General features: G+C 40.0%; 1 protein-coding gene and 1 pseudogene across 7 annotated transcripts in view; both read left to right on the plus strand.

Annotated features, from left to right (window-relative positions):
- The window catches only part of NARS2 (asparaginyl-tRNA synthetase 2, mitochondrial), a 147,623-nt gene that overhangs the window by 73,268 nt on the left and 50,609 nt on the right, over window positions 1-23,746 (plus strand). For all 7 annotated transcript variants that reach the window (XM_010345610.3, XM_003935045.4, XM_074400395.1 and 4 more), the window contains one exon: window positions 18,236-18,368. In XM_010345610.3, the coding sequence (XP_010343912.1) occupies window positions 18,236-18,368 (133 nt within the window). The remainder of the gene's footprint in view (window positions 1-18,235; window positions 18,369-23,746) is intronic.
- Window positions 7,015-13,304, plus strand: LOC104652493 (acyl-CoA-binding domain-containing protein 6 pseudogene; annotated as a pseudogene).

Consider the following 23,746-nt stretch of genomic DNA (forward strand, 5'->3'; position numbering starts at 1 on the left):
GTGCTGGGATTACACTGCACCTGGCCTGTTGATAATTTTATTGAAGATTCCTTATATGTAATGAGTTGCTTCTCTCTTCCTGCTTTCATGATTCTTGTGTTTGGCTTGCAGAAGTTTGTTTATAATGTTTCTTGGCATGGACCTCTTTGAGGTCATCTTACTTAGAATTCATTGAGCTTCTTGGACGTTTATACATTCATATCTTTCATCAGATTTGGAAAGTTTTTAAACCATCATTTCTTCAGATATTCTTTTTTTTTTTTTTTGAGATGGAGTCACCTCTATCACCTAGGTTGAAGTACAGTGGCATGATCTCAGCTCACTGCAACCTCTGCCTCTGCCTCTCAGGTTCAAGCAATTCTCTTGCCTCAGCCTCCTGAGTAGCTGGGACTACAGGCACATGCCACCATGCCTGGCCAATTTTTGATTCTTTGGTAGAGACAGGGTTTCACCATGTTGGCCAGGCTGGACTCAAACTCCAGAGCTCTGGTGATCTGTCCACCTCAGCCTCCCAAAGTGCTGGGATTACGTATTTCTTCAAATATTCTCTTTGCCCTTTTCTCTCTTCTTCCAAGACTCCCACATGCATATGTTGTATCATGTGATGGTATCCCCCAGGGTACTTAAATTCTGTTCATTTTTCTTCAGTCTTTTCTTTCCATAGTTTCCATTGTCTTATCTTCAGGTTTGCTGATTCTTTCTTTTGCCTGCTGAAATCTGCCCTTGAGTTTCTCTAGTGAAGTTTTCATTTCAGTTACACTTTTCAGCTCCAGAATTTCCTTTTGTTTCCTAGGCGGTCTGTTTTTTTATTGAGATTGCCGTTTTGTTCATGCATCATTTTCTTGATTTTGTCCACATCTTCTAGTTCTTTAAGTGTCTTTAAGACAGTTGTTTAGAAATCTTTTTGAGTAGATCTGGCTTGAGATGTTTCTCAACGACAATTTCTGTGGATTTATTTTTCCCCTCTGAATAGGTCATATTTTTATTTTTCTTTGTATACCTTGTGATTTTTTTTAAAAATGAAAGTGGGAATTTGAATCTAATAATGTGGGAACTGTGGAAATCAGATTATCCGTCTTCCCTAAGGCTTGCTGTTTTTATTTATTCTTTTGGACTTCTTTTTTAAATTGTTGAAGGCTGTCTCTATGCCAGAGTTCAGCCCGTAGTATAAACTCAGTGTCTTCTCAGGTCTTTCTGAGCCTGATCTTTTCCCTAGGCAGGTGCCATCACTTTCTGATTTTCCCCGTATACGCTATTGTTTTTGAGTGTCCTCGTCTTTATTGTCTGACTCTCAAAGGACAATAGAAGAATGAAGGGGAGAAGTACCCTGGCTTTTTAAATAATTCCAGGGGTCAGAGGGGCATATATCTCCCGTATTTGGAGGATCCATTTTTCTCTGAGCCAGCTCCCTTAAGCTGTTTGCACGGTGCTCCAGGAACATGTGCACAACTACCTGCCTCAGGTCTGGGAGTGAGGTATGGGCAACCGTTACTGTGCTAAGAGCTGAAATTGACCAAAATTGACTACAATTTACTGTATAAGCCTTTCTCTGAAAGTTACTGATATTCCATAGACTGCAAGTTTCAAAAACAGTTGCATCAGGGTCGGTGCAGTGGCTGATGCCTGTAATCCCAGCACTTTGGGTGGCCAAGCCGGGCGGATCACCTGAGGTCAGGAGTGTTGAGAACACACTGGTTGCACTGAAACCCTGTCTGTACTAGAAATACAATAATTAGCCAGGCATGGTGGTGCATGCCTATAGTCCCAACTACTTGGGAGACTGTGCAGGAGAATTGCTTGAACCCGGCAGACAAAGGTAGCAGTGAACTGAGATTGCACCACTATATTCCAGCCTGGGCAACACAGCAAGACTCCATCTCAAAAAAACCAAAACAAAACAAAACAGTTTAATCAGACGGATACTACCATTGCTCTTGTCTAGGTGGATAGACAGTTTCCTGCTGCTTTCTTCTCTGCCATCTTCCCAAAATACTCTCAATCCATCTATAGTTTGATATTTAGTTGTTTCCTTTGCAGACCTATTGTGATGATGAAAGTCTCTGAAAATTTATTCAGGAGTCTTTGTGTAGACATAGGTTTTTATTTCCCTTGGGTAAGTAACTGGGAATTAAGTTAATGCTTACCTTTATAAGAATCTACCAAGTAATTTTCTGAAGTAATTATACTATTTACACAGTGGATGAGAATGCCATTTGGTTCACATCTCTGACAAATTTTAATTTTAGTCATTCTTGTGCGTATAGGGTATGTCATTGTGGTTTTAAGTTGCACTTCTCTGGTGACCAATACTGTTGTAACATTTTTTTCATGTGCTTATTGGCTATTCATATATCTTGTTTTTGAACTGTCTTTTCCATTTTCTCACCCAGTTTTTACCAGGTTGTTTTATTGTTATTGGGTTATAAGAGTTCTTCATATATTCTGGATACAAGCCCCTTCTCAGATAGTGGTGTTGTAATTATTTTTTTTCCTCCAGTCTGCCTTTTCTTTCCATTTAAAAAGAGGTCTTTTTTGGGACGGGCACGGTGGCTCACGCCTGTAATCCCAGCACTTTGGGAGGCCGAGGCGGGTGGATAACAAGGTCAAGAGATCGAGACCATCCTGGTCAACATGGTGAAATCCCGTCTCTACTAAAAACACAAAAAATTAGCTGGGCATGGTGGCGCGTGCCTGTAATCCCAGCTACTCCGGAGGCTGAGGCAGGAGAATTGCCTGAACCCAGGAGGCGGAGGTTGCAGTGAGCCGAGATCGCGCCATTGCACTCCACCCTGGGTAACAAGAACAAAACTCCGTCTCAAAAAAAAAAACTCCGTCCATTTTTTTTTAGACCAGAAGCTTTGTATTCTGCTGGTATACTATCAGTTTTTTTCTTATGCGGTTCATGAATTTTTTATCCTGTCCCAAAGATTGCCAACATTTTTCTTCCACATTTTTTTCTAGGGATTTTATATCTTAGCTTGTATTTTTAGATCAATGAAGACCCTGCTAGTCTATAAATTTTTTGAAGGTAAAGGCCATACCTGACTTAGCTCTGTATTTTCCGCAGTGGTTAGTGGTCTAGTAAATATTTGTTGAATGAATAAATCAATATGACTTCAGATAGATAATGATGATAAGATACAGACAGACAGACAGATTCTAGGCCCTAAGCTTCTGTATTCATTTCTTTGCTGCTATGACCTGTGGGCTTGAATTACTTCCAGGCTTTTGACTTAGTTCATCGGTCTATTCTAGTTGGAGGAAAAAGCTAGTTAAATTTTTTAAAAAACTATCAGAAAATGCATTTAAGAACTTGAAATACTATGCTATTGGATCTGTTTAGATATCTTAAAGTACCCTTACATGAAATTGAAATTTCTTTTTATTCTCTTTAACATAAAATATGCATATATACGTATATGTGTATGTGTGTGTATAAAAGGAAATTTTATCTTTGCTCCTTTAGAAAAAATTTCTAATAAAGAAATTCAGTCATGGCTTTGTTTCCCTCTCACCAGTAAAAGCTGATAACGAATAAGCTTAGTCTCATGTATTGGTTGCCGGTCACATTAGTTTTATTTATTTTGATGTCAGTCTCTATTTTATTTCCCTCATATACCCTACACTGAAAAAAACAAAACAAAACAAAACTGGTGTTTTGCCACTTGAAACAGGTGTATGGGACAGATAAAGAGACGTGTCACATAAATCTTTTCAGTTAAGAATATGCAAAACCTAAGCCAATCTTATTTCACATTTAAGGGGCAGATTTAGCATGTGAGATTAAGAGATAGAGACATGGTTTTGTTTCCGGAACATTCTTTAGGGACTTTCATTTAGTTTCTTCAATTGGATATATTATTCTGGCCTTTCCTTCTGGTTCTCCTTTAGGACAGTATGGTGTGAAGTTCATTGGAAAAATATGAACTTTAGGCAGACAATATTTTAGGGACTATTGTAGAAAGAGTTATCTCAAAAATTTTCTAACATGCCTTTCTTAGCCAAAATATATGTATAATTTGATAATTTGGTACTTCCTATATAGCTGTGGAGGGTTAAATGTAACTTGGGAATTTGGAGATAATGGTTCAAATAGTTCAACCCAGAGTTTCTCTACCTTTTGTATAGGTCATCCCATTATCCATATCAATAAGAGTGTTCATTTTTAGTATTCATGCAGCCAAAAAGACCTGGCATGGCAGAGCATAGCTAGCTCTTTTTCCTCCTGCTCCTCCTCTTCTTAATCCTAATTCAAGGAAAATGGATAGGCATTTTTCATGCATTATTTCTATAGGCCAACTCCTCCTGTCACAGCAGTTTGCCTATTTCTAATTTGTGATGATTCCTTCGTGCTTTTGTGCTCACAAACGAAGCTCTGTTTGATTTGAAGTCTGTCAAGAGTATTAGAAAATTTTGTTTTCATTCATAGTATATAGGTCTATGCAAATGTACCCTTTTTATGAAATAATACCTTTTATATCAATTATCTGTGCCTTTTACTTGCAATCATAATTGGTAATTAAAAGAGCTAGATCAGGCCGGGCACGGTGGCTCATGCCTGTAATCCCAACACTTTGGGAGGCTGAGGCAAGCAGATCATCTGAGGTCAGGAGTTCAAGACCAGCCTGGCCAACATGGCGAAACCTTGTCTCTACTGAAAATACAAAAATTAGCCGAGCATGGAGGCACGTGCCTGTAGTCCCAGCTACTCAGGAGGCTGAGGCAGGAGAATCGCCTGAACCTAGAAGGTGGAGGTTGCACTGAGCCAAGATTACATCACTGTACTCCAGTCTGGGTGATGGAGTAAAACTCAGTCTCAAAAAAAAAAAAAGCACAAGAGAGCTAGATGCTAGATCAGTGGTTCTCAACTCTGGTTATATATTAGAATGTTTCAGGAGCATTTAAAAAAATATAGATATATTAGCTTGATTCCCTCACCCCGCTTAGGAAAAATCAGATTTAATTGGTCTGGGTGTGGGACTGGGCATCAGGATTGTTTTCTAAAGTGCCATGTGTTATTCTATGCAGCCAGGGCTGAAAACCACTCTAGATCGGTGGTTTTTAACATGTAATCTTTGGACCAAGCAGCATCAGCATCACCTGTAACTTTGTAGAAATGCAGACTCTCAGGCCTACCATAGACCTACTGAAGCAGAGCATTCTGGGAGTGGGACCGAGTAAACTGTTTTCACAAGCTCCCGGTGAAACTAATGCATGTTAAAGTTTGAGAATCACTGCGCTAGGTCATCTAAGCATTTATAACAAAGCCTTCTTTTACTTAAGTCCAACTTTGTAGGCCCCACAATGGCTCTAGACCTGAAAGTAGCTAAAGAAGGGAGGTGGGGGAAGGAAAGAAGCATGCCACAAGAGAAGCCCTTGTTGGTAAATCGTTGAGCCTAAGCCAAAGTGTCCATAGCCAAGTAAGCGCTATAAGGTATATTGGATATATTACCGTTTTTTATATGATAAAATAGAATGAAAACGTATCCTGACTGGGCGTGGTGTCTCATACCTGTAATCCCAGCACTTTAGGAGGCTGAGGCGGCCAGGTCACTTGAGGCCGGGAGTTTGAGACCAGCCTGGCCAATGTGGCAAAACCTCATTTCTAATAAAAATACAAAAATTAGCTGGGTGTTGTGGCACATGCTTGTAATCCCAGGTACTCAGAGGCTGAGGCACGAAAATTGCTTGAATCCAGTAGGTGGAGGTTGCCGTGAGCTGAGATCATGCCACTGCGCTCCAACCTAGCCATAGGGCAAGAGTCTGTCTCAGAAAAAAAGAAAGAAAAAAGAACGGAAATGTATCCTGATTGACTGTCAATGCTTATTAATCACTGTTCATTTCTACTATGAAGAAATTATATATAGGAGAAAAAATAAGACGGAAATGAACCGCTGTAATGGTAGGAAATGGCAGTCACAGAGACAGCAAGTAACGGATGGTAGAAGAAAGGTGAACAAGGAATGGCCACCAAGAATGGAACCCGTGTTGTCCAGAGGGGCAGAAACCACCCAGAGGACAGTGATAATTAAGATACACAACTTCTCTTTCCATATGGTTCGTACTTTAAAAAGTACAGCACAGCCGGGCGCGGTGGCTCAAGCCTGTAATCCCAGCACTTTGGGAGGCCGAGGCGGGTGGATCACAAGGTCGAGAGATCGAGACCAACCTGGTCAACATGGTGAAACCCTGTCTCTACTAAAAATACAAAAAAAAATTAGCTGGGCATGGTGGCGCGTGCCTGTAATCCCAGCTACTCAGGAGGCTGAGGCAGGAGAATTGCCTGAACCCAGGAGGCGGAGGTTGCGGTGAGCCGAGATCGCGCCATTGCACTCCAGCCTGGGTAACAAGAGTGAAACTCCGTCTCAAAAAAAAAAAAAAAAGTACAGCACAGATGCTCAATGGTACCATTCAGCATCTGTGTTGAACTTTTTGTTTTTTAAGAGTGTACACTTGCAGCTGTACAGAAAGTGGGCCATGGATTTGGACTGCTTATGTTAAAGCCCCTTTGGTGTGATTCTCTGGACTATTTACTGACTATTCTAAACCTCAATTTCTGAAGTTATAAAATGCAATGAAATCACCTGTCTTCTAGGGTAGCAAGGATGAAATGAAACGTGTAAAATGCTTGATAGTCTCATTCAACCTTTTTTTTTTTTTTGAGACAGAGTCTCGCTCTGTCACCCAGCTGGAGTGCAGTGGCATGATTTCGTCTCACTAAAGCCTCCGCTTCTCCTGGTTCAAGCAATTTTCATGCCTCAGCCTCCGGAGTAGCTGGGATTACAGGCACATGCCACCATACCCGGCTGATTTTTACATGTGTAATAGAGACGGGGTTTCGCCATGTTGGCCAGGCTGCTCTTGAATTCCGGACAGCACCAGGTATCCACCTGCCTTTGCCTCCCAAAGTGCTAGGATTACAGGAGTGAGCCACTACATCTGCCCTCAATTAATTTTTAAAAATGTTTTGTGGCCCGTCACCCCCGTTGCGGGCTCCGGAGTTCAGCACTCCTAATGTCAGCGAAACGATTAACAGACTTCCCAATGGCTGACGGCACCTTCTCTCCTCCAGTAGGGAAGGGCGTCCAGCGTAGGGTTGCTCAGGCTTCCCGCTCTGGTGCAAAGCAGGCTCCACCGAGGTGCGCGCCACCCGCACGTAGGCGGCCTTCAACGCCCACGCTGTTAGAGGGGCCCCGAGTGAGCCCGAGTAGCGCACTGTTGGTTGGAGGGAAGCTAGAGAAGACCTGGTCCACTGGGCAGAGCGGCAGAGGGTCGGGAAGCCTGCCTTGCACCCCGGGAGTAGAAGTGGGCAAGGTAAGGCGAGGGAGCGTGCCAAGACTGAGCTTGGGTTCCACTGGAGCACGAACTCGGGCCCTAGACTGCTGGGCCAGGCCCTCAAACTGCCTTACACCTGATCCGAGGAGGACAGACCAGACACAGGGGGATGGAGCGAGCGAGGAGACGTGGCTTCATCATTCCTGCCCACTAGAGCCACCACCGGCAACAGCGGTGGAGAGCTAAGCTCAGGGGACGACTCAGGAGGTGGAGTTCCCCCATAGCCCTCAGATCAGTGAGTCCCATCGTCTGGCCGAACTGTTTGAGAAGGCTTTAGCGCACCTGCAAGGCCTTATTCAGGTGGCCAGCAGGGAGAAGCTCTTGTACCTGTATGCCAGGTACAAACAGGTCAAATTGGAAATTGCAATATTCCTAAACCAAGCTTCTTTGAATTTGAAGGAAAGTAAAAATGGGAAGCCTGGAAAGCACTGGGTGATTCAAGCCCCAGCCAAGCAATGCGGGAATATATCACAGTAGTTAAAAAACTAGATCCCGGTTGGAACCCTCAGATACCAGAGAAGAAGGGAAAAGAAGAAAATACTGGTTTTTGTGGGCCGGTTATTAGTTCTGTGTTTCATGAAGAAACCATCAGGGAAGAAGACAAAAAGATATTTGATTACTGCAGGGGAAACAGCATTGACCATATAACCAAAGCCATCAAATAGAAAAATGTGGATATGAATGTGAAAGGTGAAGAGGGTAGGGCTCTACTTCATTGGGCCTGTGATCAAGGACATAGAAGGAACTAGTCACAGTCTTGCTGCAACATAGAGCTGGCATTAACTGTCAGGGCAGTCAAGGCCAAACAGCTCTACATTATGCCTCTGCCTGTGAGTTACTGGATATTGGAGAGCTGCTGCTCGCTCCAGTCTGGTGCTGACGCCACTCTCCGAGACCAGGATGGCTGCCTGCTGGAGGAGGTGACAGGCTTCAAAACAGTTTCTTTGGTGCTGCAGCAGCACACAGCTGGCAAGGCTTAATCAAAACACTGGAAAAACCACAGTTTGTTAATAGCATAAGGCTTCCATTATGAGAGAAAGCTACAAAAACAATACTTCTTTTATTGCCCATCTTTAGTATGTATTGGCTAACAAAATCAGTTCTGTTGAACTGGGATTTTGAAGTCTCAGAAAAAAATGTATTGTGGCAAAATACACAAGATAAAATTTACCATTAGTGGCATTGTACAACCATCACTATCTCGTTCCAGAACATTTCCATCACCCCAAAAGGAAGGCCCATACCCATAAAGCAGTTGTTCTCTGTTATGTACTGAATTGCCTCTTCCCTGGGATTCATATGTTGTGTTGTTCTAACCTCTATGTGATTGTATTTGAAGATAGTACTGTTAAAGATAATTAAAGTTATATGAGGACATAAAGGTGGAACCCAAATCCAGTGTGACTGGTGTCCATATAAAAGAGGCACTAGGGTTGCTTGTGCACAGAGGAAAAGCCACGTGAGGACACAGCAAGAAGGCAGCCTTCAGCAAACCAGAAAGAGAAGCCTCACCAGAAACCAACCCTGTCATCACTTTGGTCTTAAGATTTCCAGCCTCTAGAACTGCAGGAAAATTAATTTCTGTTGTTTATGCCACACAGTCTATGATATTTTGTTACAGCAACTCATGTAAATTAGTGTACTTTCCAGTGCCTCTCTTCCCAACCCCTGGCAAACACTTTCTGCTTTGTGTTTTTATAGATTTGCCTATTCTGGATATTTCATATACAGGAAACCATATATGTGGTTTGGTGTATAGCTTCTTTCATTTAGCCTAATTTTTCCATCCATGTAATAGCATGTAGCAGTATTTCCTTTTTATGGCTGAATAATATTCTGTTGAATGAATATACCACATTTTGTTTATCCATTCATTCGTTGATGAATATTTGTGTTATTTCCACTTTTGGGATCTCTGTATAATGCCACTGTGAACATTTATGTACAGAGTTTTATTTGGATACCTGTCATTATTATTTCTTTGAGGTATATATCCAGGAGGAAATTGTTGGGTCATTCTATGTTTAATTTATTGAAGAGCCACCAAACTGTTTTTCCTAACAGTCATACAATTTCACATTCCCACCAACAGTGTACAAGGAGTTTTTTGTGTCCTTGCCAACATTTGTTATTTTTTATTTTCCCATCATATTTAGCCATCAAAAAACTTTAAAAGTATGTTAATTAGAGGTCTAAACTTTCTTTAGGACAGGTTTTCAGAGGTAGAGCCTCAAACTAATACTTCTCATTAAGAATCATTGCCAAAGGTAGTGGTTCTCTGTGTATGGTCTGGATATCTCTGGGGCTGCCTCGCATTCTCTCAGGGGAATCCTTGAAGTCAAAATTATTTTCATAATAATACTAAGACAGTAATTGCCTTTTTAAGCCTCATTGTCTCAAGAGTACATATACAGTATTTTCCAGTCTTCATGGGGTGTGATAGTGCAACAGATTGAATGCAAAAGTAGGTAGGAGAATCTAGCTGCCTTTTGTTAAGCCACACATTAAAGAAATTTGCAAAAGTATAAAGCAGTGCCACTCCTCTTACTAATTTTTTTGTTTTGGAAAAAATTATGTTTCATAAAAAATGTTATTTGTAAAACATAATGGGCTTGTCGTTGTTTTGTTTTGTTTTGTTTTTTTGAGACAGGGTCTCGCTCTGTCACCCAGGCTGGAGCACAGGGGCATCATGACGGCTCATGGCAGCCTCAGCCTCCCAGGCTCAGTCAGTCTTCCTGCCTCAGCCTCTCTGTTAGCTGGGACTAAATGCACATACTGCCACGCTTGGCTAATTTTTGTATTTTTTGTAGGAATGGGGTTTTACCATGTTGCCCAGGCTGGTGTCAAACTCCTGGACTCAAATGATCCACTTGCCTTGGCCTCCCAAAGTGTTTGGATTATAGTCATGAGCCACCATGCGCTGCCTTGTCATTATTTTTAAGTAACATAAACATAATAAGCATAATTTTAATTTCTCAATTTTAATGGTAAATATTGGTAGATATAACCTAGATAAACCAAATTTCTTTGAGAGCTACAACAATTAGAAGTGTAAAGGGATCTTGACAACTTGGTGAGACCCCCATTTATAAAAGAAAAATTTTTAAATTAGCTGGGTTTGGTGGCACATGCTTGTGGTCCCCACTGCTCAAGAGGCTGAGGCAGGAGGATTGCTTGAGCCAGGAGGTTGGGGCTGCAGCAAGCTGTGTTGGTGCCACTGCACTGCAGCCTAGGTGACAGAGCAAGACCTTGTATCCAAAAAAAAAATAATAATCAAGCAAATGAGAACTGTAGCCCTATGGAAAGGAATAAGACAAAAAATAACTTTGATCCATTTGTTGTTCTCTTACCATATAGTTGGTGTTAGGTTAACCTTTTGATGTATTTTGTTTCATTTCGTCTTTATAATAACCTCCATGACATTTGTATACTCACCTTCATTTTTACATGGGGAAATTTAGTCTTAACAGAAATTAGGAACTTTGCTCATTAGTGGAGGAGCCAGGATTTTAACTTAGATCTTTAGACTACATGTTCTTAATCACTACCAGAACCTTAAAGAATTAAGTCATCTATACAGGATGGAAGTCCAGGAAATTGTTGATAGTTCAATGCCATAATGACTCCTCTACATCTGTAGTATCAGGCCTCAGAAAAGGGAACCCTTGAAATATTTGTAGACGTAAATAACGCTTAAACACTATGTAGTACGTGTAACTAAATAAAGTACTTACATGTTCTCTTCAGTGGACCTCAGAGCAAGGACCACTAAATATCAGAAATGTAGGAGAGGTAATCTCAGTATGAGTGCAGTTGATAAAATTATATACTTGTATTTGAAAGGCAATTTTAGTGTCTTTTTGAGACATAAAGATAAATATTCAGTTAGACCAGTGAGCATTTGTGACCTTTTAGAATAACGTTATTTTGTAAGACCTCATATCCAGTCAGTCAGTCCTGAAGGGTCTGTTGTTGCAGGAATGAAGTGGCACTTCACTCAGGCAGGAGCCAAAGTATCATGTGCTGCTGTGTTTACAGAGAGTAGACTGGGATAATTATTTTCTTATAGTAATATTATAATTTTAAAATTTTTCAAATTAGAGCAGCTTATCCTACGTAGTCCTTTTTAAAGATTTTTTCTGTTGACAGAGCAAAAATATGCGACAGTTTTAAAAACCTGATGTTGTTATTGTCTCGTGCCTTCTGTGAACAATAATTTCACAGAACAGCAGGATTTTTTGTTTAGTAATAGATATTCTATTTACCTTCCTCTTCTGCCCTTACCCCCATCTCATTGCTGTTTCGAATATTCATTTGGGAAGCTGGGTGCCCCTAGTGTGCATGTATAGTTCCACTTTCTTGGGAGCCTGAGGCATGAGGATCACTTGATACCAGGAGTTCAGTCTGGGCAACATAGGAGACCCCATCTCTTTAAAAGAAATGCAACTTGGGGTTGAGCGTATTTTATAGAAAATGAATTATTATTTGACAAATATTGACTGTATGTGTTGGGTACTAAATTAAGACTGAGGATAAGGATGCCATAATGAACCAAAAAAAAAAAAAAAGGTACAGTCACTCATGAAATTTCCAATCTAATGGAGATAGATGTTAAATAATCACATCAATAGATGTTATTTTTTATTTTGAAAGGTGCTGTGAATAGTAGTACATGGTGTTACTAAAGAGCATGTTGGTTTTTCACCGAACAAACAGGGAAAGAAAGAGCATATTGGGAAGATTGGCCTAGGAAGGTTGGGAGAAGACTGAAATCAAAGTGGAAGCTGCGGGGAGGGATGAGTTCAGTTTGTGACAAGTGAAAGGACCACATAAACAGATGATGGATATATACTTACAGAGCTTATAGAAAAAGGCTAGTTAGAAGGTAAAAATTTGTGTATGCCAGTAAGTAATTTACTGAAATGATTGACCAAGGGAGATCATATAAGGAAAAGTAACATGAAAAAATTTAGAGGTTCTAGGAGTGACTTTGGAGAAATGCTGATGCTTAATGAACAGCTAATGTGGTCTGCAATAGGAGGCAGAAATAGAGATCAGAGCAGTATTTAGAAGGGAAACTAGGAGAATACTAGGAAAATAGTGTTAAATGTTTCAAGAGGCGAGGGTATGTATTTCAAGGTGTATCAAATAAAATCTGGTCACTGCTTACCATGGTTACAAGGAAGGCCCTACATGTTCTAGTCCTTTCCACCATCTCTTGCTCATCCTGCTACTGGCCTACACCTGTTCTTTAAGCATGTCAGGCTCCTTCCTACCTTAGGACCTATGTGTTGGTGTTTGCTTTGTTTGAATATCCTTTTCACATGTCATCTCCTCAGATGATAAGCTGACCTTCCACTCCCTTTAGCAGGATTATTGGCAGACTCTGTCAAACTTTGAGTTTCATCATACACTTAAGAATATATTTTGCTTGGGTCTCAAATTCAGTTCCAAATAAAGTATTAAGAACATGTAATTTTTCAAGTTTTTGTGCTTAAAAAAAAAAACTTTAAAGGAAATTATCTGGCACAAGTTTTTGGCAATAAAGATAAGAATTTTTAGAATTTAGAATGCACCCTGCCTAAGGCATCTTGACATGACATGATTGTTGAAATGGTGAGGGCTGCATCTCTTTTATAATCCCTTTCCACCAAGTGTATTGCGTGATAGGGAATAGGGGAAAGCTGAAAATGAAGTATCAGGAGTCCACTTTGTTAGGTATATAGAAATAATGAATGTAAAATAAGTCACACTGTTAATAATCTGGTGAACAAAAAACAGTAGTAAAATAGATGGTCATTTGCTGAATGATGAGAAGACCACTTGGCAGTGACTTAAAATTCAGTTCAAGGTTTTCCGTGAGTTCACTTAAGTTCAATGAACTTTTACTAAACTAACAGTAGAGAAGTGATACAGAGGTTGGGGGTGGTTTGGGAAGGTTGTAGGGAAAGTTGCTGATCAATTTTATGCTGAATAAGTTCTTTTTTTTTTTTTTTTTTTTTTTTTTTTTTTGAGACAGAGTTTCGCTCTTGTTACCCAGGCTGGAGTGCAATGGCGCGATCTCAGCTCACCACCACAACCTCCGCCTCCTGGGTTCAGGCAATTCTCCTGCCTCAGCCTCCTGAGACAGGCATGTGCCACCATGCCCAGCTAATTTTTAGTAGAGACGGGGTTTCACCATGTTGACCAGGATGGTCTCGATCTTTAGACCTCGTGATCCACCCGCCTCGGCCTCCCAAAGTGCTGGGATTACAGGTGTGAGCCACTGCACCCGGCTTTTTTTTTTTTAAAGACAGGGTTTCACCATGACCTCAGGTGATCTGCCCGCCTCGGCCTCCCAAAGTGCTGAGATTACAGGCATGAGTGACCATGCCCGACTTATGCTGAATAAGTTCTTCCCAAACTAAAGAATAGCAATTCCTCTGTTATTTCAAAATGTTAAGATTCACTGTGAAATTTCAGAGCCAGAAAGAATAAATGGCCAGGCAGTCAGTGACCACTTTATATTAATCTAGTTGCCATCTTGAGTGCTTCATAAAACTCCACCCACAGGAGAAAGTGAACTTTGTAGAAACTTTTTTTTTTCTTTTGCAGTTTTGCTTTTTGTTTTCCAAAGAGCCATTTTTCTAGTTATCTTGGTTGATTGGTATTGAATGTACTTATATTATACTAAACATCAACTCCAAGCCTGTGGATTTTCCTTGTATAGTTTTCCTCTCTTCATAATATGGCACAAGAGTGATTCTTAGTACTGAGTGTTTTCTTTTTTTACTGGTCTCTTCTCAGAGCAATACTGGCCTTTCACCTGGTTTTGTATCTTATTTTAGAAATGGCCTTGTTCTCAGATTTTATTTTAAATGTTAGTTGGTTTAGTCTTTGCTGCACGTGGCTTTCATGCCTGTGGAAGACAGAAAAAAAGAAGGAAGTCAGCGTAAATTAAAATAGAAGTGATTTCACATCCACCTAGTGACAAAATTATTGCAAAAGATACAGAGATCAATGCCAGGTTGCCTCCAACCCTGAGTTCTATAAGAATTTGAAGACCAGAAAAACTAAATAACTTGCTAAAGATTACAAAGTATTGATGAGGATATGTCATTCTCATTATTTTCATGAAGATAACATTCTACAGAGCGGGATTTTAACACATAAAACAAATAAGCTATTCACAATATATAAAACTGCTTACCTTAGTTATCTTAGAGAAGGGGAAATATACTAAAAATTTTTCTTTCTAATTTTCTGAGTTTGCAGTGTTGTCGTGAGCATCATTATTGTTAATATCATGGTTAAGGCTGTGAATATTAGTCAGAAATGTGGATTTGAGTCTGGCTTCCACTATTTATTAAACTATAACTCTGTGAGGTAAAGCTTCTTAACCTCTCTGAACTGCAGTTTCTTATTCTGGAAAATAAATGTATTTATGCATACTAAGATTGAGTTAACTCTGAAGGGATTAAGGTTCTTGGCCATTTAGTGCTTGGCACACAATGATCACTCCATAATGGTAGCCACTAGTACTGCTACTGCTACCATTACTTATAATAGAACACTGGACACTGACATAGGGTGATCTTTATTACTCAATGATTTAAACATTGATCTGCTTAAAAATGAGATGCTTTCTTAGGCAGTTTTTCAAGATACCTTCCGGTTCATTTTATCCCTCTGTAACTTTAGCGGAAGCACTTTGGTCATTAGTTCATACCCTATCAAAATGATATTTAACCCTTGGATACCTCAGTCAGAGCCTGATCCTTACTATAATTGAAATAAAAATTACTGAGCCTCTGTACATTTTATACTAGAGACCTTGCTATCATTGTAAAATTTAAGAATCTCTATTGCTCATCATCTTGGAGCATCCTTTGCTCATATGTATACGCACAGTTAATTGTGATACAGTAACAGAAGTGTCATTTTACTTATTTAGATATACTATTGCCAACCTACTTAGAGATAGCACAGTCACAGATTGGAAACTCAGGTCCTAGTAATTGTTGAATTTATCGTTTGGGCCAGACCTGGATTGTTTGACCTATTTTAGGTACTGACAGCCACAGTGACATATATCTGAGTATTTTTCTGTATTTGCAATGTTACTCTTTGTGAGGATGTGCTTTTTAGTTTATAACTGAGGAAGCCTGTCATCATCATTAGTACTCATTCATTCAGCATGAGCACCTGTTTTATCTTAGGCACTAGAGATGCAAATATGAATAAAACATGATTCCTGTTCTGGAAAATGTCATAGTTTATTGGGGGAGAAAGATACTTACATAGATAATTACATTTCGGAGTGATAGGTTCTATATAATAAACATGAAAATATGTTGTAATATACTAGAGGGAGCCATAAATTTGGGGAGTGGTAAGGTTTCAAAAGGGAAGTGACAGTTGAGCCAAGTCTTGAAGGATGAATGGGAATTTTCCATTTGGAGGGGAGAGGAGCAGGGGAGGAGGCAATGCAGGGTAGCAAAGGACCTATGCAAAAACCCAAGGGCATGCATGCACGGGGCATGCTAGGAAAGGAGAAGGTCTTCAGAGTGGCTGGAGGAAAGGGTGGGTGGGAAACAACTGAGTTGAAATTAAGAGTTAGAATTTTACTCTTTGTTACTAAGGAATCATTGAAGATTTTAAAATTAGGAAAGACATAATCAGATTTGAGGTTGGAAACCTGTAGTTTGGGGCTGGAAGAAGTCAGGTAGATTCTAGACCTGTCTTTCTAAGCCAGAGACAAAGGTTTCCACTGACAATAGCTGTGAAGATAGAGAAGAGCTGCGAGATTTCAGAGAGTTTTCCAAGGTGTAAACAACTGAATTTTGTGATCAAAATTATATGGCCTATGTGGTCAGTAGGGGAATGTGGTATCTGGCTTGGTTCAGTAGGGGGATTAACTGAGATAGCCGGAGCAAATGTAAAAAGAAAGGCAGGATTGTTCATTATGTCTTTTGTTTTGGGAAACAGAATAAAAATTTTCATTTTGCACAAGGTAGGTTTTCAGAAACACTCTAGTAGGCAAATCTGGAGCTGAATCTTGGGCGAAAGGCAGCCATAGTAATATTTTTGAGTTTCTACTATCTTTTCATTAAAAACTAAGGGTCTCAGAGGTTAGCAGATTATGGTTTGAGGAAGGTAGCTGTAGAACCAAAGTATAAATTCCTAAGCTTCTACCAATGGGGTCTTACTGAAATGGCAATGTGAGAGAAAAATAAATCTTTTAAGTTTTCACCATAGTTACTTTACTGTTTCTTTTCCCAGAGTATTTTTACTTAAAACAAACAAAAAAAACTAATATATATATATACAAAATCCGTCTATTTTCCGCACTAAGTTTTCTGATCTTTATATTATTTGGCTAAACGACAGACAAATGAAACATGCTCAGGATCATAGCTAAGGAGCCTCAGACAGCTTGCTTTGTTCTAACAAAACCTTAATTGTGGCCGGGCGCGGTGGCTCATGCCTGTAATCCCAGCACTTCGGGAGGCCGAGGCGGGTGGATCACGAGGTCAAGAGATCGAGACCATCCTGGTCAACATGGTGAAACCCCGTCTCTACTGAAAATACAAAAAATTAGCTGGGCATGGTGGCACGTGGCTGTAATCCCAGCTACTCAGGAGGCTGAGGCAGGAGAATTGCCTGAACCCAGGAGGCGGAGGTTGCAGTGAGCCAAGATCGCGCCATTGCACTCCAGCCTGGGTAACAAGAGGGAAACTCCTTTTCAAAAAAAAAAAACAAAAACAAAAAAAACCCTTAACATTTAAAGATTGAGTCCTCCAGAAATATTTGTTACTTCATACGTGCTTGATCTAATCTCAGCTGTTAACTCGCTTTGAATATGAGGGAAACAGTAAGCATTAAAGAATGACAGTTGTTGTGTCCACTTCACTGTAGGAATTTAAGAATAAGGGATGATTGAGCTATAGTCCTTCTTGGAATCAAGGGAATAAAGCAGTTCCTCAAAATCTCTCACCTCCAAATTTCAGGGGTCATTTGCCGTTGATCGAAAGACATGGGTGGTCATGAAGGACTTGAGTGAGCTTTGAATAAGGTGAACTGCCTGCCATATGTGTCCGACATTCTTTTTTCATGTATTTAGAAAATAAATGAACATACCTTACTATGTGAAATTCTAGTTTTCACTGTTATTATCTAGGTTTTCTTTGTGGTTTCTTGGGCAGCGATATCTTTTTCTTTACTTTGTTCTTGATTGCTGTGAAATGTAGTTGCCTGCTGTTTAAGGCAGCTGCAGTGGAGTGCACCCAGAAGTGGTTATGTTTCTATTCTATATTTAGTAAAACCGTAGGGTTTGTGAAGCAGTTGCAGATTCCTTCAGGATAAAATGGTTTCTATAAATGTAACCTTTCTTTTCTTTTTCTTTTTTCTTTTTTTTTTTTTTTTTTTTTTTTTTTTTTTTGTTGTTGTTGTTGTTGTTGTTGAGACAGGATCTTACTCTGTCACCCAGGCTGGAATGCAGTAGCATGAACATGGCTCATTGTGGCCTCTACCTCCTGGGCTCAAGTGATCCTCCTGCCTCAGCCTCAAAAGTAACTGGAGCTACAGGTGCAGGCCATCATGCCCAGCTATTTTAAAAGATTTTTTGTAGAGATAAAATTTTACCATTTTACCAGGCTAGTCTTGAACTCCTGAGTTCAAGCAGTCCTCCCAGGAATGCTAGGACTACAGACTGGAACCATTGTGCCCAGCCTAAATTTAACATTTTTAATGAAACTATTATTATTATGTATTAGAGAAATATATAGCAGCAAATATGTGTGAGCCTGTGGGCAAGACAGAGGCACACAAAACTTTTTTTTATTTCTGTTAGAGCTCATTGAGTATTTTAAATACTTAATCATGTGAATTCTATTTTTATTCTCTTAATCTTGAATTGCAGAGCTTTTACTCAAGTGTTTACCTTTGGTCCAACCTTCCGAGCCGAAAATTCTCAGAGCCGGAGGCACCTGGCAGAATTTTATATGATAGAAGCAGAGATTTCTTTTGTTGACAGCCTTCAAGATCTCATGCAGGTAGGTACACAAGTTTTAAAATATCAGGTATCTGTGACATTAAAATGTTTCTATGTATATTTTTACCTCGAACGTTTATGTGTTACAGGTATTCATAAGCTGAAAAGAATGGAGAAGTACTTTATAAACACTTACTGAATACCTTTACTGTAATAGTTTAAAATACAAGCGTTAGACAGCTTTAAGTTTCTATCCCAGCCCTGCCATCAGCTTTGCTGTGAAGTTCCCTGACTTTCATGATCGTTAAGTTACTCAACTGTAAAATGAGAATAATTGTACTTAATCCTAAGGTTATCATGAGGGCTAAATGAAATAGTGTATATAATATAAAGTACATCATATGGAGTCTGGAACACAAAAAGGTTTGCTAAATAGTAGCTCTGATTTGCTGGGAAAATAAACCAAACATCTTCATATAACTATCTGTAATACTTACATAAACCCCTATGTAGCTGTATTAGAAAGGATCCACAGGAGTTGTCAGCTCAATTGAGCGGGGTATAAGGCTGGAGAGATGGTCATGATCAAGCAACAGACCATGAAGGACCTTGTATTTACACGCCACGCTAGGGAGTTTGAACTTTATCTAGAATTTAAGGAACAAGAGTTTTAAGTTTGAAAATGAAGGTCAGGGCTGGGCGTGGTGGGTCACACCTGTAATCCCAGCACTTTGGGAGGCCGAGACGGGCGGATCATGAGGTCAAGAGATTGAGACCATCCTGGCCAACATGGTGAAATCCCATCTCTACTAAAATACAAAAATTAGCTGGGCGTGGTGGCGCGCACCTGTAGTCCTAGCTACTCGGGAGGCTGAGGCAGGAGAATTGCTTGAACCCGGGAGGCAGAGGTTGCAGTGAGCCAAGGTTGTGCCACTGCACTCCGGCCTGGTACCTGGGGACAGAGCGAGACTCTGTCTCCAAAAAAAAAAACCAAAAAACAAAGGTCAGAGCTGTATTTTAGACACATGTTTTTTAGCAGCAATATGAAGAATGGTTTAGAGGTAGATAAAAATAGAGTGAGAGACCTTCTTAGGAGGCTGTAGATACAATCCAGACAGTGCACACAAGTGGAATTGGATGGACCAAGATTTGATGCCTAACTCAGCCACTCATGTGCTCTATGACCACCTTAGATAAGGGACTTAATCTCCCTGGGCCTCAGTGTCCCCATCAAAATTCCAATACATAGAAATAAAAATTCCTGCTTTATAGGCTGCTTGAGAAGATCAGGCAGGTAATATATATAAAGTACTTAGCATAATTTATGACACTTAATAAATACCCAGAAATTGTTAACTGTTAAATTATGAATTGTCTGTTCAGAAGCATTCTGGTTAATATCTTAGTTTGAATTTGTAATTACGGGATGTTTATTTTAGTGATTTTCATCAACTCTCCTTTTTATCCATTTATATGTCTTTCTACTCTTATCCAGCAAATGATCTTTTTCCACTTAAAACATAAATACCATATATATATATCATAAATAGAACAGACTCATTATTTTATTACACTGTCTTGGGTTGGATTTCCTAGTAAACAAAACTCTAAGGCAGAGATGTGTGGGTAGGGGGATTATTGGGGAGTGCTCTTTCCAATATTTGTAAGGAAAGGAAGAAAGTCACATTGAACAGTGGGAAAAGTGAACTGCGATGCATTTACAAACAGAGACCTTAGCCTCTTTTGTGAAGAACTTTGGAGTGGTCCTTTATACTTGTCTCATCTGAAGGCAAGGGGGTAGCCCTTTGTGCCTTCCCATTTCGAGTAGTAATTGGGCGTGATTAGCCAGTGGAAGGGGCATAACCCTGAGTAAGGCAGCATCTTTGGTTCTAGACAATTCCTGATGAGACACTCAACTATAAACTGTCAGGAGTTAATAACATTCCTAGTTTCCCACATAGGGCACTTAGCCACACACTACAGCATTCACTTTCATACCCCCTTCACTCTTCTCATTGAGCATTTTGGACCAGTCCCCATGGGACATTTTTGATTATTCCTGTTAGGGAATGGGCAGGGAAAAGGGAGAGTGGTCACTACTAGCATGTAGTTTGTAAAGGCAGGAGTGCTGTTCAGCAACCTACAGTACATAGCCGCCTTCTCCCCAGTAATTAGCTGGCTCATAATATCAGTAGTGCTGCTATTGAACAGCCGTATTCTGGACGGTAGGGATTCAGGATCTGAGCTTCAGGAGTCATTGTGCATTCCTTAGGTAGCTTTCAGTTGAGCCCACTCCCCAATTCTTTATTATTTCACCCAGGCAGTAAGAGTATTAGGAATGGAACCACACTTTTTACCTCACTGTTTCTGCCTTGATGCCGTTTCCACTGCACAAACAGATACAAAAAGGAAAGGTTGCACAAACAATATCAAATAAAATTATTTTATATTGTATTAAACATTAAAAATCTTTGCTCTGCAATTATATTTTACCATATGACAGCGTTGCAAGATACCGTTTATTTTTCTCAGTTATATTAGTAAAAACATTGAGGAATAGATAGGTTAAGCTACATACATTTTTAGTAAGTGTGAGCAGAATTCAGTTACAGATTTTCATCTTTGCATTTAGTCAACAATCCCATAAAATTATTTTATTCAGCTCAAAATATTAGAAGTGAAGCATTTCAATCCAATCTTAATGTTTGAAATAAGTCACTTCTTTTCTCTCTCCTTCCCTCCTCCTCCTCCTCTTCTCCTCCCTCTCCCCCCGTCTTTCCCCTCCCCCTCTTCCTTCTCCTCTCCCACTTCCTCCTCCTCATGCTGGGATTACAGGCATGAGCCACCACACCCAACCTCATTTTCTCTTTTTCTTTCATTTCTTCATGTTGTTTTATCTTTAGATGCCTTGACTGATGGATTTTTAGGCTAGTTTCTTAAGCCTTGGTGACTAATGTCCAGGAATAATGTGAACCAGAAGAACACACGTTTTATTCAGAGCATTACCTGTACTACCTTTGCTGGTGTTGTCACAGATATATTTCAAAATAAGTCGGGGCCCAATCAGAAAAGGTTGGACTACCCTGGAGAGATCAGTTATCCCAGACAGAACAGTTACTTGTCTGGTGGCTTTAGTTGGGTGGGCCTGGCAAGAAGGTAGCTTCAGTGACATCACTCCCGGAGAGTTGCATAATAGCTGTCGGAAGCAGTTTTGATTTATCCGTTTACCAGCTGAAGGACATTTAGTTTATTCCCAGTTTTTGAAAGTAATGAACAAAGTTGCCTTAAATATTTATGTGCAGGTTTTGTATGAATGTTAAGTTTAATTTCTTTCTGTTTTTTGTTTTTCTGTTTGTTTGTTTTTTGAGACAGGGTCTCATTTTGTCACCTAGGCTGGAGTGCAGTGATGTAATTGTAGCTCACTTCAGCCATGAATTCCTGGGGCTCAAGCGATCCTCCCACCTCAGCCTCCTGAGAAGCTAGGACTATAGGTGCTATTTTTTTAGTTTTCTGTAGAGACAGGATCTCACTATGTTGCCCAGGCTGGTCTCAAACTCCTGGGTCCAAGCGATCCTCCTGCCTCTCAGCCTCCCAAAGTGCTGGGATTACATGTGTGAGCCGCAGCCACCCAAACTCATTTCTCTTGGGTAAATTCTTAGGAGTGGGATTACTGGGTTAGTGTTTGATGTGATGTTTTATAGTTTTCATTATACAGATCGTTCATGTCCTTGGTTAAATTTACTCCTAAGTGCAGTTATCTCTTCGTATCCAGAAGGGATTGGTTTCCCGACCCTCCCGACTCCCTGCCACTGTGGATACCAAAGTCCATGGTTACTCATGTTCCTTATATAAATTACAAAGTTTCTTTTGTTTTATAGGAAAGAAATATGTTTTCCAAAGTGACTGTTCCATTTTGCATTCCCCCCAGCAATGTATGGAATTTTTACTTGTTCTAGTTCTTCACCAGTACCAAGTGTTGACAGGCATGTGTGGTGATTTTAAGCCATTCTAAGAGCTGTGTATTAGTGTCTCACTGTGGTTTTAATTTGCATTTCTGTAATGCTTACTTATGTTGAACATTTTTTCATGTACTTCTGGCCATCTGCATGTCATCTTCTGTGAAATGTTTGTTTATAAGTTTTGCCCATTTTCCATATGGATTGCTTGTTTTTTTCACTGTTGAGTTTAGAGAGTTCCTTGTTGGATGTGTGGTTTCTGACTGTGTTCTCCTAGAAAGTAGCTTGGCTTTTTATCCCCTTAATTTTGATGACATCTAGTTTTATCATTTTTTCTTTTGTGGATTATCATTTTTTTCTTTTGTGTCAAGTCTAAGAACTCTTTACGAAGCCCTAGGTCTTTAGGATTTCATGTTTTATAGCTTTACCTTTACATTTTTCATGTAAGTCTATGATCCATTTTGAGTTAATTTTTGTGGAACATGAGATACAGAGGTTCTTGTTCTTGTCCTTTCCTTTTCTCTCCTCTTCTCTCTTCTCTTTCCCCCTTTCCTTTCTACCTCTGGATACCTTCTTGCTCCAGCACCATTTGTTGAAAAGGCTGTTAGCTAAACTTCATCTATTGAATTGCTTTTGCGTCTTTGTCAAAAATCAGTTGGTCGGCCGGGCGCGGTGGCTCACGCCTGTGATCCCAGCACTTTGGGAGGCCGAGGCAGGTGGATCACGAGGTCAAGAGATCGAGACCATCCTGGTCAACATGGTGAAACCCCGTCTCTACTAAAAATACTAAAAATCAGCTGGGCATGGTGGTGCGTGCCTGTAAACCCAGCTACTCAGGAGGCTGAGGCAGGAGAATTGCCTGAACCCAGGAGGCGGAGGTTGCGGTGAGCCGAGATCGCGCCATTGCACTCCAGCCTGGGTAACAAGAGCGAAACTCCGTCTCCAAAAAAAAAAAAATCAGTTGGTCATATATTTATGAATTTGTGGATCTATTTATGAATTCTCTATTCTTTTCCAGATTCTACTTAATATTTTACCACTTCAAGTAAACCAACAGTCTTACTACTATATATTTCCCTTTACCTCACCCCTTTATCTTATAGTTGCCATATGTATTACATTCATGTATTAATTTCCTATTGCTGCTGTAACACTTCACCACAAGCCTCGTGGCTTAAAACAACTCAGATTTATTGTATACTTCTGGAGGTCAGAAGTCCAAAGTAGATTTTACTGGTCTAAAATCCAACACTGCTAAAAGGTGTCCGCAGAGTTGTATTCCTCTTAGAGGATTTAGGGGAGAATTAGTTCCCTTAAATTTCCCTTACCTCTTGCATTTTCTTTTTTTTTTTTTTAGAGGCTAGTCAATTGAAGCAGTGGGAGTGGAGAAGGAACAAAAATCTGTAACTGGTTGTGATCAGTGAGTCGTAAACACCACTGCACTCAGACCAGCCACCTCTTGGATTTTCTAGAGACTACCTAC

Source organism: Saimiri boliviensis, chromosome 6, assembly GCF_048565385.1.
Source record: "Saimiri boliviensis isolate mSaiBol1 chromosome 6, mSaiBol1.pri, whole genome shotgun sequence".
NCBI lineage: Eukaryota > Metazoa > Chordata > Mammalia > Primates > Cebidae > Saimiri > Saimiri boliviensis.